Genomic DNA, 15,209 nt, shown 5'->3' on the forward strand with positions numbered 1-15,209 from the left:
TAAGGCAAAGTCTTAGCACAGAATTTCAGTCAAGTCAGGAAATATGGGTTGGATAGCAGATTCATGTTAATCGTCTTACAATGGAATGCTAGAAGTCTGTGCGCTAATGGTCAGGAATTTAAAGGATACATAAGTCATATGAAGGAGAAGCCAGATGTTATATGTATACAAGAAACTTGGTTAAATTCTAGACTAGATTTTGTTATAAAGGGATATATAAGTGTGAGAAGGGACCGGGAAGATGGTAATGGTGGAGGTTGTGTCACGTTCTTAAAAGAGGGTATGTCTTATAGAGTTTTGGAGAAAGGAATATCAATGGAGTATATTGTGGTAGAGATATGGTTAGGTGTGAAAAACTATGTTATAATAAACTTCTACAATCCATGTAAAAGATTGACACAGAACAGTCTGGAGGAAATAAAAGGAATAAGCGAGGAAAGAGTAATTTGGTGCGGTGATTTTAATGCACATAATACCTTATGGGGTGGGTTATCAACAGATACAAATGGGTTAATAATTGAAGAGATGATAGTGAGTAAGAATTTGGTTTGTTTAAATGATGGGAGTGGCACACGTTTGGATGTAAATACGGGAAGGGAATCAGCTATAGATCTTACAATTGTTTCATATGTGTTGGGTGGAAGTATGAATTGGGAGGTTTTAAAGGAATGCACAGTTGGGAGTGATCATTTTCCTATAGTTAGTAAAATTGTAAATAATGAAGATAGGAATTTAAATCGGGGCACATCAGGGAGATGGAAGTATGAGAAAGCGGACTGGGGAAAACTCAGAGTGTTGAGCGAGGTTGGACTTAAGTTGATAAAGATGGATGAGGATATAGATATTGAAAGGATATATACAGAGGTAATATCGGCCATTTATAATGCTGCAAGTGAATGTATTCCGAAAAGTTTAGGAAACAGAGTGGGGAAAATAGTTCCATGGTGGAATGAGAAATGTACAGCAGCTGTTAAAAGGAAAAGGAAGGCATTCAAAATCTTAAAGAGAACTCATAATTGGCAAAACATGATAATATATAAAAAAAATCAGGCAGATGCTAGGAAAATAATTAGGAAGGAAAAAAAGGAATATTGGAGATCATTCTGTGAAGAAATTGGGAGAAGTACGCCAGTAGAGGATGTATGGAATATGATTAAAAAGATGAGTGGGATCAGGAAAGAATATGATTATCCAGTGTTAAGTATTGGGACAGAAATTGCAGTATGTGATGAGGAAAAAGCAGAATTGTTTAGGAAGGAATTATCAAAAGTAAACAGTTCTGATAATTTGATGAAGGAATGTAAGGATATGAGAGAGAAGATGTTAATAGAGAATCCATATATAGGGGATAAAAGGGAGGCCTCAGATAGCCCAATAGATGTTCTGTTTTCATTCCCAGAGTTAAAGAGAGCATTAAAAAATACTAAGGCTACAACCCCGGGTCAAGATGGAATCAGTTATGTCATAATTAAAAAGTTAAGTGATGAGGCGTTGGAAAGAATTCTGGAGTTTTACAATAGGGTATGGAGGGAGGGGGTGTTACCCCAAGGATGGAAAGAAGCATTAATAATACCCATAAAGAAACCAGGTAAAGATCCTAGCAACCCCTTAAATTATAGACCAATTGCTCTTACATCTCATTTATGTAAATTAATGGAAAAAATGATTACAGATCGACTAAGGTATAATATGGAGAAAAATAATTTTTTCTCTCCATTTCAAAGTGGATTTCGACTCGGAAGAGGAACAATGGATTCAATCATTAACTTAGAATCAGATATTAGGAAAGCTTTGATTAATAAAGAAACAGTTGTAGCAGTTTTCTTTGATGTTGAGAAAGCTTATGATATGTTATGGAAAGAAGGTTTGTTGATTAAATTAGATCGGTATGGAATAGGAGGTCGGTTATATAATTGGATTAAAGAGTTTCTAATGGAAAGAAATATTAGAGTAAAGGTGGGGGAATATATATCAAGGAAAGGAATTATTGAGAACGGAACACCACAGGGTAGTGTCATTAGCCCTTTATTATTTATAATTATGATTAATGATGTATTTGCTACTATAGAGAGAAATATTAATAAGTCGCTGTTCGCAGATGATGGAGCTCTGTGGCTGAGAGGGAGGAATGTCAGGTACATTGTTAATAAAATGCAGTCAGCCTTATTAGATGTTGAGAAATGGTCCCATAAATGGGGTTTTAAATTTTCTGTGGAGAAAACCAAATATATTTTCTTTACAAATAAAAGGACAAGTATAGATTTAAAGTTGCAGTTATATAATAAAGAGTTAGAACAAGTTAAAGTGATAAGATTTTTAGGTATGTGGTTCGATACAAGGGTTACGTGGAGTATACACATAAAAAAGATGGTGGAAAAATGTAAAAAAATTTTGAATGTTATGAGATGTATTTCAGGTTGTGAGTGGGGAGCGGATAGAGTGTCACTTAAAACAATTTACTCAACAATGATAAGAGCGGTATTGGACTATGGATGTATTGCCTATGGATCAGCAGCTAAGACACAGTTAGGAAAACTGGAAAAGATTCACTCACAAGCTTTGAGAATCTGTTGCGGGGCTTTCCCTTCCTCTCCAGTTCCAGCATTGCAGGTTGAGATGGGGGAGTTGCCAGTTCATCTAAGAAGGATGCAACTACTATTGACATATTGGGCAGGTTTAATAGGACAAAAAGACAGTCACCCGATAAAAGGTTTGCTTGAGGCAAGTTGGGAACATGAGAAAAAGCAAGTTAATAGCTTTGGTTGGATCATCAAGGAAGTAGTGCGTGAGATGGAATTAGATGAGTATGAAGTTATCCCAACAGTAATCCTACCAGCAATACCTTTATGGATTTTACCTCAACCAGTTATAGACTTAAGTTTATTGGAAAAAAGACAGGTGAAAGCACAAGAGTTACAAGAGGCAGAGTTGACAAAAGAGTATATCGGGAATAATTACAATCATTATATACAAGTGTATACAGATGCATCTAAGGACCCAAATGGCCAGGTGGGAATAGCATACACCATCCCAAAATTAAAAGTATCAGGAAAAAAGAGAATTTCTAATCAGGTATCAGTGTTTACTGGAGAATTGCTAGCAATTATGACAGCAGTGACTACAGTATATGAAATGGGATTAAATAAAACACTAATATGCACAGATTCGAGTTCAGCCTTATTATGTTTGGACACTCAACAGTCTGAAACCAGACAGGACATAGTCTTGGAGATCCTTCAGTTATTGAATAGGATACATCAGGAAAAAAAGGTAGTTCAGTTCTTGTGGGTTCCAGCACATACAGGAGTGGCGGGAAATGAGGAAGCAGATCAATTAGCAAAACAGGCAGCAGCAAAAGAAGGTATAGATATGCAAATTTTGTATAGTAAATCTGAACTTAAGTCAATAATTAAAAAGAAAATAACAGAGAAATGGCAATCATATTGGGATAATGAACAAAGAGGCAGGCATATGTACTCAATACAATCATCAGTAAACAGAAGTAGGAATTCAAGAGGGAGTAGAAAGGAGGACTGTATTCTTTCAAGACTAAGACTGGGACATACAGGACTTAATGCAACATTAAATATAATAGGAAAACATCCAACAGGGTTGTGCGACTGGTGTGGAGTCAGAGAAACAGTAGAACATGTTCTCATTTATTGCAATAAATATACTGAGGATAGAAGGAAAATAATTGAAGAACTTCAGAAAAATGGTGTGCAGGAGTTAACATTAAAAGAACTCTTAAATCCAGTAGGAAGTGATAATCTATTAGTAATATTTCTAAAAAGGACTCAGTTAATTCATAGAATATAAAGATTATTATTATTATTATTGGGGTTATTATTAAGACCGGTAGAAGAGTATTATTATTATTATTATTATTATTATTATTATTATTATTATCCCTTGTCCCTAGTCTGGAAAGGACCTGGGCTGTAGATGAAGGAGCTGAACACGCAGCAGCATCGAAAGGCCGGGTCCTGAATAGTCTGGGATGAGGGTAAGTATAAGTATATAAGTCTCTGATCCATTGACCACTGTAGATGGCGGTAATGCTCTATCTAAGAAGCGAGCCGCCAATAAAAACGAGAAGAAGAAGAAGAAGGGATACATGCCGTCGGTTGGGTCCTTAGAGTTCCACAAATCTACGCAATCACCTGAAGAACTCAATGGCGACGGCTTATATGCGAGATCAGGATTGAATTTAAAGAATGGCAGGTCTGAACATGATCATTTCAGTCGTTTTAAGCTTCAAAGCTTGCTTATTTGAGACTGCCACACTCGTATATGTTCATGCATGTGTTCGGAAGGTTTATTTTCGTGCTAACACTTAGCCACATGCTAACGCATGCTAGATATCCGGTTAGCCAACACGCTAACATCACAATGTTTTTATTGTCCGTGTCTGTTTTGCTTTGATGACATACTTTAAAAACACAACCTGAAATGTCGGATAATCCATAAATAATTATAATGTCAAACTAATTGCTAGATTTGTATGTCTGTCGGTGTTTGTTGTCGATCATTCGTGTAAACAATGTAAGGAATGCCAGTCTAAATAAGGAAACTCGTCATGCATTTAAATGTTTACGAGTGTGCAAAGGTCTAAAATAAATCCAACCACAATTGGAAATATTGGAAATTATTTATAATGTCAAGCTAATTAGCGAATGTATTTCTCTTTTGTAGTTTATTCTCGAACATTTTTGTAAACAGTACACGGAGTGTCAGTCTACATGAGGAAAGTTTATTATTTTCCTAAATACGACAGTTTTTGTCAGATATGTGATTTTTTTTTTGCTATTTTTATAGCATACACACATAAACCTTTTAAATACATGCAAAGTTAATAAAAACATAGCTTTATTGTTGAAGCACCCAATTTGAACTATTAAGCATACGTTTAGAGAGCTGAAACTTTGGCCATGTCAATAATTAATCATAATCACACACACTAATGACCAAATTATTACTTTTATTTGTAGTTTAATAACAATTATTGTTGTAAACAAAGTAAAAAAGGTCAGTCTAAAGGCATCTAGTTTATTATTTTCCTAAAATAAGGTATTTTGATATTTGAAGTCTGTATGTTTTGCTATATTTTAAAGGATTAGTTTGCTTCCAGAACAAAAATTTTCACCCCCTTGTCATCCAAGATGTTCATGTCTTTCTTTCTTCAGTTGTAAAGAACTTGTTTTTTGAGGAGAACCTTTCAGGAAATTTCTCCATATAGTGGACTTCAACAGTGCCTGTGAGTTTGAACTTCCAAAATGCAGTTTGAATGCAACTTCAAAGGGCTCTAAACAATCCCAGCCAAGGAATTAGGGTCCTATGTAGCAAAATAATCGATCTTTTTCTTAAATAAATTAATATTTATACACTTTTTAACCACAAATGCTTGACTTGTCTAGCTCTGCAATGCACTCTGGTTTAATACAGTTAGGGTATGTCAAAAAACTCCCATCTCATTTTCTCCTACAACTTCAAAATCGTCCTACATTGCTGCAGAAGTAACAACCAAGCGTTTACAAAGCGAACGGGCGAAGAAGATCAAACGCCCTTGCAAAAAAGTTAAAACAACGATGTAGAGTGATTTTGAAGTTAGAGGAGAAAATGGGATAGGAGTTTTATGACATACCCTAACTGTCTTGAACCAGGGTGCACAGCTAGACAAGACGAGCATTTGTGGTTGGAAAATGTATAAATATCATTTATTTAAGAGAATGACTAATCGTTTCATTAGATAACACCCTTATTTATTGGCTGAGATTGTTTAGAGCCCTTTTAAAACTCGCAGACACCATTGAAGTCCACTATAGGGATAAAATTCTTGAAATGTTGTCTTTAGAAAACACAGTTTCTTTACGACTGAAGAAAGCCACGAACATCCTGGATGACAAGGGGGTGAGAAAATTATCTGTACATTTTTGTTCTGGAAGTGAACTAATCATTTAACACCACTAAAGATTCTATTAAAGGAACACTCCACTTTTTTTTGGAAATAGGCTCATTCTCCAACTCCCCCCGAGTTAATAAGTTGAGTTTTACCGTTTTTGAAATCCATTCAGCCGTTCTCCTGTTCTGGCGATATCACTTTTAGCATAGCTTAGCATAGATCATTGAATCCTATTAGACCAATGACATCACATTCAAAAATGACCAACGAGTTTCGATATTTGTCCTATTTAATACTTGACTCTTCTGTAGTTATATCATGTACTAAGACCGGCAGAAAATGTAAAGCTGCGATTTTCTAGGCCGATAAGATTAGGAACTACACTCCCATTCCGGCGTAATAGTTTAAACTCAAAGGCACTGTTGAAGTCCACTATATGGAAAAAAGTCCTGAAAGGTTCTCCTCAAAAAAAACGATTTCTTTACGACTGTAAAAAGATGTGAACATCTTGGATGACAAGGGGGTGAAAATTTTTGCTTTGGAAGCAAACTTATCCTTTAAAATATAGCAAAACAGACAGACCTCTAATATTAAAACACCTTATTTTAGGAAAATAATAAACTAGATGCCTTAAGTCAAGGAAGCTTGCTGCCGTAATATCACAGAGCGCCTGAAATTAGTTCCCATCTAGATTAGAATTTGCACATGTGCTGCGTGATATTACTCCGCCTACTACGTCCATATTACGGCAGCAAAATTCCTTGACTATTACGCCGGAATGGGAGTTATTAACTTATTAACTCAGGGGGAGTTGGAGAATGAGCCTATTTCCAAAAAAAAAAAAAAGTGGTGTGTTCCATTAAAATAGCTTAAAAGTTCTATTATGAGATTAATATCTATTATACCTTATGAAGCATTTGTTGAAATTGAGTTTAACTAGTCAAATATGACTTAAATGATGACACTGAAATGTTTTGTAGTTAGAAGTTAGCCAGTTGTCATGTGAAACTCAAGGCCAGCAACTAAAAATAGCACAATTGCTTAAAATACACGCATGCTTTGACCCTCAGCGCCTTGTAAGGCGAGCTAGGAATTGTGCGTATTAAATGGTTTTCTCTTTCTCTCTCCTTTTCCAAAGGCCTCGCCTGGTGTTTGGATAGCGCATCTAATCCCTCACAGATACGCTGGGGATTTGTGATTGTGTAGCGTCACGTCGGATATCTGAGCTCATACGAGGCGGCCCAACACGCAGAGACCATGTACTGCCTCCAGTGGTTACTCCCGGTCCTCCTGATCCCCAAACCCTTAAATCCGGCCCTGTGGTTCAACCACTCCATGTTCATGGGCTTCTACCTGCTCAGCTTCCTGTTGGAGAGGAAGCCGTGTACCATTTGTGCCTTAGTCTTCCTGGCGGCGTTGTTTCTCATCTGCTACAGCTGCTGGGGAAACTGCTTTCTGTACCACTGCCACGATTCTCCACTGCCGGACTCAGCACACGACCCCAACATTGTGGGCACCTAGACTCGGTTTTTGCGCACGGACAAATCCGTACTGTGAATACAAGAGCCGCCGGGAATGCTGGGAAGTTTCGGTTCTTTATACCCACGTCGATAACCGCTCTCCGCTGTAACCCGTAACCAACCCCGACTTGAATCTCCTCGCCGCGGCGCAGGGGCGTCTGAAGCTTGCATGGGTTCCATTCTCGTTGTGTTCGGTGCACATTCTTTCATTTCTGGATGCTGAATTTTGTTTTTCCAAAGGGGTAGATGATAACGTGTGCGTGTTTGTATATTGCGATTTTGGGTTTCTGTTCACGTGTCAATAATCAGTATGAGTCCAAGTGTTAAGCGGATAGACGCCAGATGAATTTTGTCACGCAACTTGAGCTGAAGGCGTGCTTCTACACTGCTGAGTTAGCTCAAATGCTGTCTCCACTTTTAATTCAATAAAGTTTCTAATGATCAAAATCGAGCAGCTGTGTGCGTTCAGGCGAAAAATCGTCTTGTTTGACAGTGTGATGCTATAAACAGCTTCAGAACAGCTGTGGATATCAATCATGTTTTTTTTACTCACCATGCAGATCTATTATTATTGCTGGATAAACATGCATTTTTGGAGGAATTGGTGGTTTAGCAAATATAGGAACCTGTAGTTCTGTTTTACTAGACAGACATTATATTCATAGCTCTCTAACAGATTTTTTTGAAGAATCCCACAAGGTTTAAAACTTTGACAAAAATAAAATTTAAATAGTTTGTTTTTTAGAGTTTAATTATTTTTGCCTCGCTCTGTAAAAAAAATGAAATTTACAGTTAGGTAATTTATGCTTTATAGATGGAAATTAAATCTACATTCCATATAATGTTATAATGAAAAATCATAAACATATGGATTAATTTTAGTCTAAATTATAAAATGACACTTCATATATTTTTTTTATTTTAACTCTACATTTAAATAAAATGTTGTTTAAGATTAGTAAAGGATCTTACTGTGAATCAATTTATAGGTTTTAAAAATAGAATTTTTAGTTTTTTAACACATTTTTAAATAAGTCTCACCAGGTTTGCCAAGTTAAACAAAATCTAAAATTTTAAATAATTTTTGTCATACATAGTAAAAAAAAGTAACTGTAAATTAAATGTGCAGTAAAAATTCATTAATTTATGTTTTCAACCTAAATTATAAAATAATTTAAAAAAAATCAACTGTACTTTAAAAGAAATAAATTTAATTTAATTTAAATAATAAAAGATATTACAGTTAACCAATATGCAGGTAAATACACTGTAATATTTTTACAGTGTATTTTAAACTATTCCGTTCTTGCCATGAAAATCTTTGGTGCTGACATGGCTTTAAAAAAAGTCAAAAATATTATGGAAAATAAATCAAAATAAATTCTTAAGAAAGTAATATAAATAATTATATTGCAGAAATTGCAAATGTTTATTTGCCATGAAATTAACAAGTCTTAAGTCTGAAATTTTTTCCATTTGCTTCATGCTGTGAGATTCACCCTGCAGTGCTTTCTTGTAAAATATTACAACATCAGTATGATGAAAAACTAGGCATGCAAAGAATTGCATATGAATATAAAAGACAATCTGGTAACATTTTGCAATAATGTCCCGTTATTAATGCATTAACTAACAATGAACAATACATTTGTTATAGTAATTATTAATCTTTGTTAATTTTAGTTAACAAAAATCAATCTGTTCATTGTTCATTGATTATCGATTTTTCTTTTATGCTAAAAATCATTAGGATATTACGTGAAGATCATGTTCCATGAATATATTTAGTAAATTTTCTACTTTAAATATATCAGAACTTAATTTTTGATTAGTAATATGCATTGCTAAGAACTTCATTTGGACAACTTTAAAGGCGATTTTTTCAATATTTCGATTTTTTGCACCCTCAGATTCCAGATTTTCAAAAAATTTTATATCGGCCCAATATTGTCATATCCTAACAAACCATATGTCAGTGGAAAGCTTATTTATTCAGTATGATGTATACATCATAAAAATGACTTTAATGAACGAGTCAGAGTTCTCTTATTTACATTTATTGTCAATATATATTTCACGTTTACTCATTTTGATACATAAGAAATATAGAAGACAGTTTATTCATAAATATTTCACTTAAAGTTAAAATTACATAAAAGAAAATATAAAATCATAAAACAGCATATTAAATACTTGGCAATGTGTACACACAGATGAAATGTGTTCAATCAAAACCTCACAGTCTCTCAGCACCATCCAATACAGGACTGACTTTGTAGTCTTTCTATAAGATCGTGATTTCTGTTTCCAGGTTCTTGTAAACCTCGTCCTGCAGCTCATAGATCCGGTCCATACGCTGGAATGCCATGTGACCTTTCTTACCTAAGAAAGAACAATAGAAATCAGTACACCTCTGTACTAGGAGTATTATATATAAGACAAAGACAAATTGCAAGTCATTTAAAAGACGAAAGGCAATTGAGTGAAAATTAATAATGAGGGGGGAGGTGTCTTAAAACCTGTAAAATGCTGCCTGGCTTCATGGCACACCCAAATATAATGCTTATGACTTTGATTCAAATTATAAGACTATTCCAACATTTCCTCTTAGGAATAAACATAGTAGTCATTAAATATTTGCTTTGTGATTTCTGAAACTTCAATTTGTTTATTATTATGAGATGTAGTGCTTTGGAAGACAGTCTTTGGATTCAGACACAGCCCATATAGGGACAAAATCAGCACATGACACAGTTGCAGTACAGTTACAGCTTAAGGGTCACGTACCAAAGGACAGTACGGTCTCCCGTGCGGCGTTCCTCAGGTCTTCGTCTGTGGAGCGCCACAGTTCAGCCACCTGCTCTGCGCTCTCTGAGGCCTGAGAAACCACAAAAGCACTGATAATCTCAAATGATCAACACAGAAACGTCTAAAACACAAAACCTATAAAGCTCCAGTCTTCAGTGTCACATGATACTTCAGAAATCATTCTAATATGACGATCTGCTGCTCAAATTACATTTCTGATTATTATTAACATTGAAAAGAGCTGTGTTGCTTTATATTTCTATGGAAACTGATTTTTTCAGGATTCCTTAATGAATAAAAGTTTAAAGGAACTGTATTTATTTAAAAAAAAAAATGATTTACTGCCATTCAAAAATATGGGATCAGTAAGATTTGTAATGTTTTCTTTTTTTTTAAGTCTCTTAAGCTCATCAAGGCTGCATGTATTTGGTCAAAAATGCAGAAAAAAACAGCAATATTGTGAAATATTATTACAGCTTAAAATAATGTTTTTTTTTTTTTTTTGTTTTTTTTTAGTATACTTTAAAAAATCATTTTATTTCTGTGATGCAAAGCAGAATTTTCAGCATTACTCCAGTCTTCTGATTTACTGCTCAAGAAACATTTCTGATTATTATCATCAACATTGAAAAGAGATGTGATGCTTTATATTTTTATGGAAGCTGATACTTTCTCAGGATTCTTTGATGGATAAAAGTTTAAAGGAACTGCATTTATTTAAAATAGATTTAAAAAACACTGCCATTCAGAAATTTGGGATCAGTAAGATATGTAATGTTTTTTAAACAAGTCTCTTATGCTCATACTAATTCTGTTGCAATGTTGCTTTATATTTCTATGGAAACTGATTTTTTTCAGGATTCCTTAATGAATAAAAGTTTTAAGGAACTGCATTTATTTAAAATAAAATATTATTTACTGGCATTCAAAAATATGGGATGAGTAAGATTTGTTATGTTTTTTTATTATTATTTTTTAAGTCTCTTAAGCTCATCAAGGCTGCATGTATTTGGTCAAAAATGCAGAAAAAACAGTAATATTGTGAAATATTATTACAACTTAAAATAATGTTTTTTTATTTTAGTATACTTTAAAAAATCATTTTATTCCTGTGATGCAAAGCAGAATTTTCAGCATTACTCCAGTCTTCAGTGTCACATGACCCTTTCGAAATCATTCTAATATGCTGATCTGTTCCTCAAGAAATGTTTCTGATTATTATCAATGTTGAAAACAGCTGTGTTGCTTAATATTCCTATAGAAACTGATAAATATTTTCAGGACTTTTTGATAAATAGAGAGTTCAATAGAACTGCATTTATTTAAAACAGAAATCTTTTGAAAGATTTTAAGATTACACACTGCCATTCAAAAGTTTGGGATCAGTAAGATTTGTAATGTTTTTTAAAGGGGCTATATGCAATTTTCTGAAATTTAAACTCGCGACTGACTCTCTTCCTTTCTGCTCGCTCTCGCAGCGCGCGCTCGTACGTGCACACTTCACAAGTCATCCGCTGCAAAGAAGTCAACAGTCAAATCCTTCAGAAATCATTCTAATATGCTGATTTGTTATTATTATTGTCAATGTTTGAAACTGTTTTGCTGTTTAATATGTTTTTGGAACCTGTGATACATTTTTTCAGCATTCTTTGATGAATTAAAAAGTTAAAAAGAACAGCATTTATTCAAAATAGAAATATTTTCTAACAACATAAGTCTTTACTATCACTTTTTATTAATGTAACACATTTAAAAAAAAAGAAAGAAAGAAAGAATAAAAATTTACTGACCCCAATTTTTTAAGTGTAATTTTTTAATATTGTTAGAAAAGATTTAAATGCTGGGTTTTTAAAAACTCTTTATTCATCAAAGAACCCTGAAAAATGTATCACAGGTTCCAAATACATTTAAGCAGCAAAATGATTCCAACACTGATAACTAATAAGCATATTAGAATGATTTCTGAAGGATCATGTGACACCGAAGAGTAATGATGCTGAAAATTCAGCTTTGCATCACAGGAATAAAATATTATTTAATGTATATTAAAAAAAAAAAAAAAAAAAAAACGCCTGGTACCTGGTACGGCTGAAGCAGGCGCAGTAATATCGTTGTAATATCCTCGTTGTAAGTTACCCAGCTGGGAACTAATTTCAGGCGATATGTGATATTACTGCGCCTGCTGCATCCATATTACGGCAGCAAACTTCCTTAACTATTACGCCGGAATGGGAGTGTAGTTCCTAATCTTATCGGCCTAGAAAATCGCATCTTTGCATTTCCACCGGTCTTAGTACACGATATAACTGCAGAAGAGTCAAGTTTTAAATAGGACAAATATGGAAACTCGTTGTTCATTTTTGAACGCGATGCTATTGGTCTCATAGGATTTAATGATCTATGCTAAGCTATGCTAAAAGTGAAATCGCCAGAACAGGAGAACAGCTGAATGGATTTTAAAATGGTAAAACTCAACTTATTAACTCGTGGGGAGTTGGAGAATGAGCCTATTTCCCCAAAAAAAGTGGAGTGTTCCTTTAAAAAAAAAAATCACAAATCTAAATCTCCTAAACTTTTGAACAACAGTGTATGTCTTTACTGTCACCTTTGATCACATCATAAATATCAACAACAGGAAAAGGTCAAATATAAACTTATTGTTTGATGGCACAACATACCTTCAGACATTTCAGAGCCAGACAGGCCTCATGCCGCACATTTGTGTTGCTGTTTTTCAGCAGATCTGTGTAGTGAACCACCGCCTATAAAACACCCACACAACTACATCACACACAGAAAGCGCAGCTCACTTAAGCCACACTTTAAAAACACTTGAATGTGATTAGACAACAAAAGCAAAGGCAGCTTTGTGAAAACCAAAGCCTTCCACAAAATAGAAAAATGGAATCAAAACAGCTTGTTTAGCAACATTCTTCAAAATATTTTCTTTTGATTAAAAGAAATTTGAAGAAAAATTAACCGTTACATCACTTGCTCACCAATGGATCCTCTGCAGTGAATGGGTGCCGTCAGAATGAGAGTCCAAACAGCTGATGAAAACATCACAAAAATCCACACCACTCCAGTCCATTAACTAACTATTTGATGTGAGAGAACAACAGGGGATGGACTTATTTATTATTGATTATGGAAGCAGAAGCAATGATTTACCATTCCAAATGATGGTTTTTTTTCTTACAAACACACAGCTTTTCGATTCTCAAGATGTTAACTGATAGACTGGAGTGGTGTAGATTTCTTGTGAATTATTGTGATGTTTTTATCAGCTGTTTGGACTCTCATTCTGACGGCACCCATTCACTCCAGAGGATCCATTGGTGAGCAAGTGATGTAATGCTACATTTCTCCAAATCTGTTCCAGACAGAATTTTGGTTGGACTATCCCTTTAATTGTTTGTTATGAGAGGTATTTGTGTTTAATAGCAAGTTAGGCCTTTTCTACCTTTGCCCTGAAGGATTTGGATTGCGAGGCCCTGCTAAGGCAGGATGTGGCCGCTGAAGCCACCTTGTGATTGGCGTCTGTCTGTAGCTTGGCCAGGAGCTGGAGGGTGCGTCCCGTCGGCTGCAGCTCAGAGATGCGCTTCCCTTTCAGCTTTTTCAGAGCTTGCCTCCTCTTGGGACTCTCCAGACTGGCTATCAGATACACTGCAGCAAACCGATCCGAGGGAGAAACACAGAGGGAAGTCTTTTAATGAGATCTGTTGGGAAGAATCCCTGAGGGTGATTGATTGATGCAGAAAGCAGTAAACTCACAATGAACCGATAAGGACGAAAGCTTTGCTACTGTGCTGTTTACCGTATGTCAGACTAGTTTCTCTGATGTACGCATCCTGAAGTGACTCTGCGAATAGTAAGTGCTGTTACCTTCTTTAGAGAGAAGAGAGATGTGCTCTCCAAAGTCAGTGATACTCCATCTGTTGAGGTAGACTAACAGCTGAAACACAGTCACTCGGTCCGTAGCGCACTGAGTCACAGACGCCATCATACAGCTGCACTGCACCTGATGCAGCAACTGACTGAAAACTGCAGGACAAAAGAAAACACCCATCAGGAATTAGAAAGAGACAACAGGCCTTTGCAAATCAGTAGTGTGAGAATACAATTCTGAAAGAACAGTAAAATAGAACAAATAACACAAGACACATTGTTATTTGTGACCATGGACCACAAAACCAGTCATAAGAGTACATTTTTTGAAATTGAGATTTATCACCTGAAAGCTAAATAAACGAGCTTTCCAATTATGTTTGTTAGGATAGGACAATATTTGGCAGAGATACAACTATTTGAAAATCTGGAATCTGAGGGTACAAAAAAATCAAAACATTGAGAAATTCGCCTTTAAAGCTGTTCAAATGAAGTTCGTAGCAATATAAAAATGCTAATATAAAATGCATATTACTAATCAATTTATGTTTCGATAAATTTATGGTAGAAAATTTACAAAATATCTTCATGGAACATGATCTTACATATATACATATATATATATATATATATATATATATATATATATATATATATATATATATATATATATATAAATAAAAAATATTGTAATATAGAATAGATTTATTCTTTACAAATTATTGGATTTTAGTTTAGCAATTAAATTCTGAAGGAACACTAAATATAATAATAAATAAAATAATAATACTATACTAAAATATAATACATACATTTATTTTGTACATATAAATATTATTAGATTTACTTATTTACTTAATTTGGCTTTTTGAAAATTAAATATTAAATTCTAAAGAATTTCTAAGAATAGAATAGACTTTTTTATACAAGGCTTATTAGACTATTATATTTTTTATAATTAAGGCAATTATTATTACAAAGATAAAACAGTTCTGAGTATTAGCTTTAAAAATATAATCTAATAATAAAAATGTCATGCAATTATTGTAAATGCAATTATTGTGTAAATTCTACAATAATCTTATCTTCAT

General features: G+C 34.3%; 2 protein-coding genes across 2 annotated transcripts in view; one reads left to right on the forward strand and one right to left on the reverse strand.

The window, feature by feature from the left end:
• The first annotated feature begins 4,103 nt into the window (after window positions 1–4,103).
• On the forward strand, window positions 4,104–7,873 carry blcap (bladder cancer associated protein). Its single transcript, XM_073852279.1, has 2 exons — window positions 4,104–4,224; window positions 7,041–7,873. Exon 2 carries the CDS (start codon window positions 7,160–7,162, stop codon window positions 7,421–7,423), a length of 264 nt encoding a protein of 87 aa, XP_073708380.1. The 5' UTR covers window positions 4,104–4,224; window positions 7,041–7,159; the 3' UTR covers window positions 7,424–7,873.
• A 1,584-nt stretch (window positions 7,874–9,457) lies between these two features.
• Window positions 9,458–15,209, reverse strand: part of ripor3 (RIPOR family member 3) — a 50,615-nt gene continuing 44,863 nt past the window's right edge. Inside the window, exons 16-22 of the mRNA XM_073852586.1 lie at window positions 14,465–14,471; window positions 14,352–14,355; window positions 14,116–14,274; window positions 13,694–13,896; window positions 12,909–12,992; window positions 10,210–10,300; window positions 9,458–9,804 (exon numbers count right to left, since the gene is read on the reverse strand). Of these exons, the coding sequence (XP_073708687.1) occupies window positions 9,707–9,804; window positions 10,210–10,300; window positions 12,909–12,992; window positions 13,694–13,896; window positions 14,116–14,274; window positions 14,352–14,355; window positions 14,465–14,471 (646 nt within the window). The 3' untranslated portion in view covers window positions 9,458–9,706. The remainder of the gene's footprint in view (window positions 9,805–10,209; window positions 10,301–12,908; window positions 12,993–13,693; window positions 13,897–14,115; window positions 14,275–14,351; window positions 14,356–14,464; window positions 14,472–15,209) is intronic.

This window comes from Garra rufa, chromosome 12, assembly GCF_049309525.1.
Source record: "Garra rufa chromosome 12, GarRuf1.0, whole genome shotgun sequence".
Lineage (NCBI taxonomy): Eukaryota > Metazoa > Chordata > Actinopteri > Cypriniformes > Cyprinidae > Garra > Garra rufa.

Coding starts and splice junctions, on each gene's coding strand:
- blcap (XM_073852279.1), top strand. CDS start 7,160: ATGTACTGCCTCCAGTGGTTACTCCCGGTCCTCCTGATCCCCAAACCC.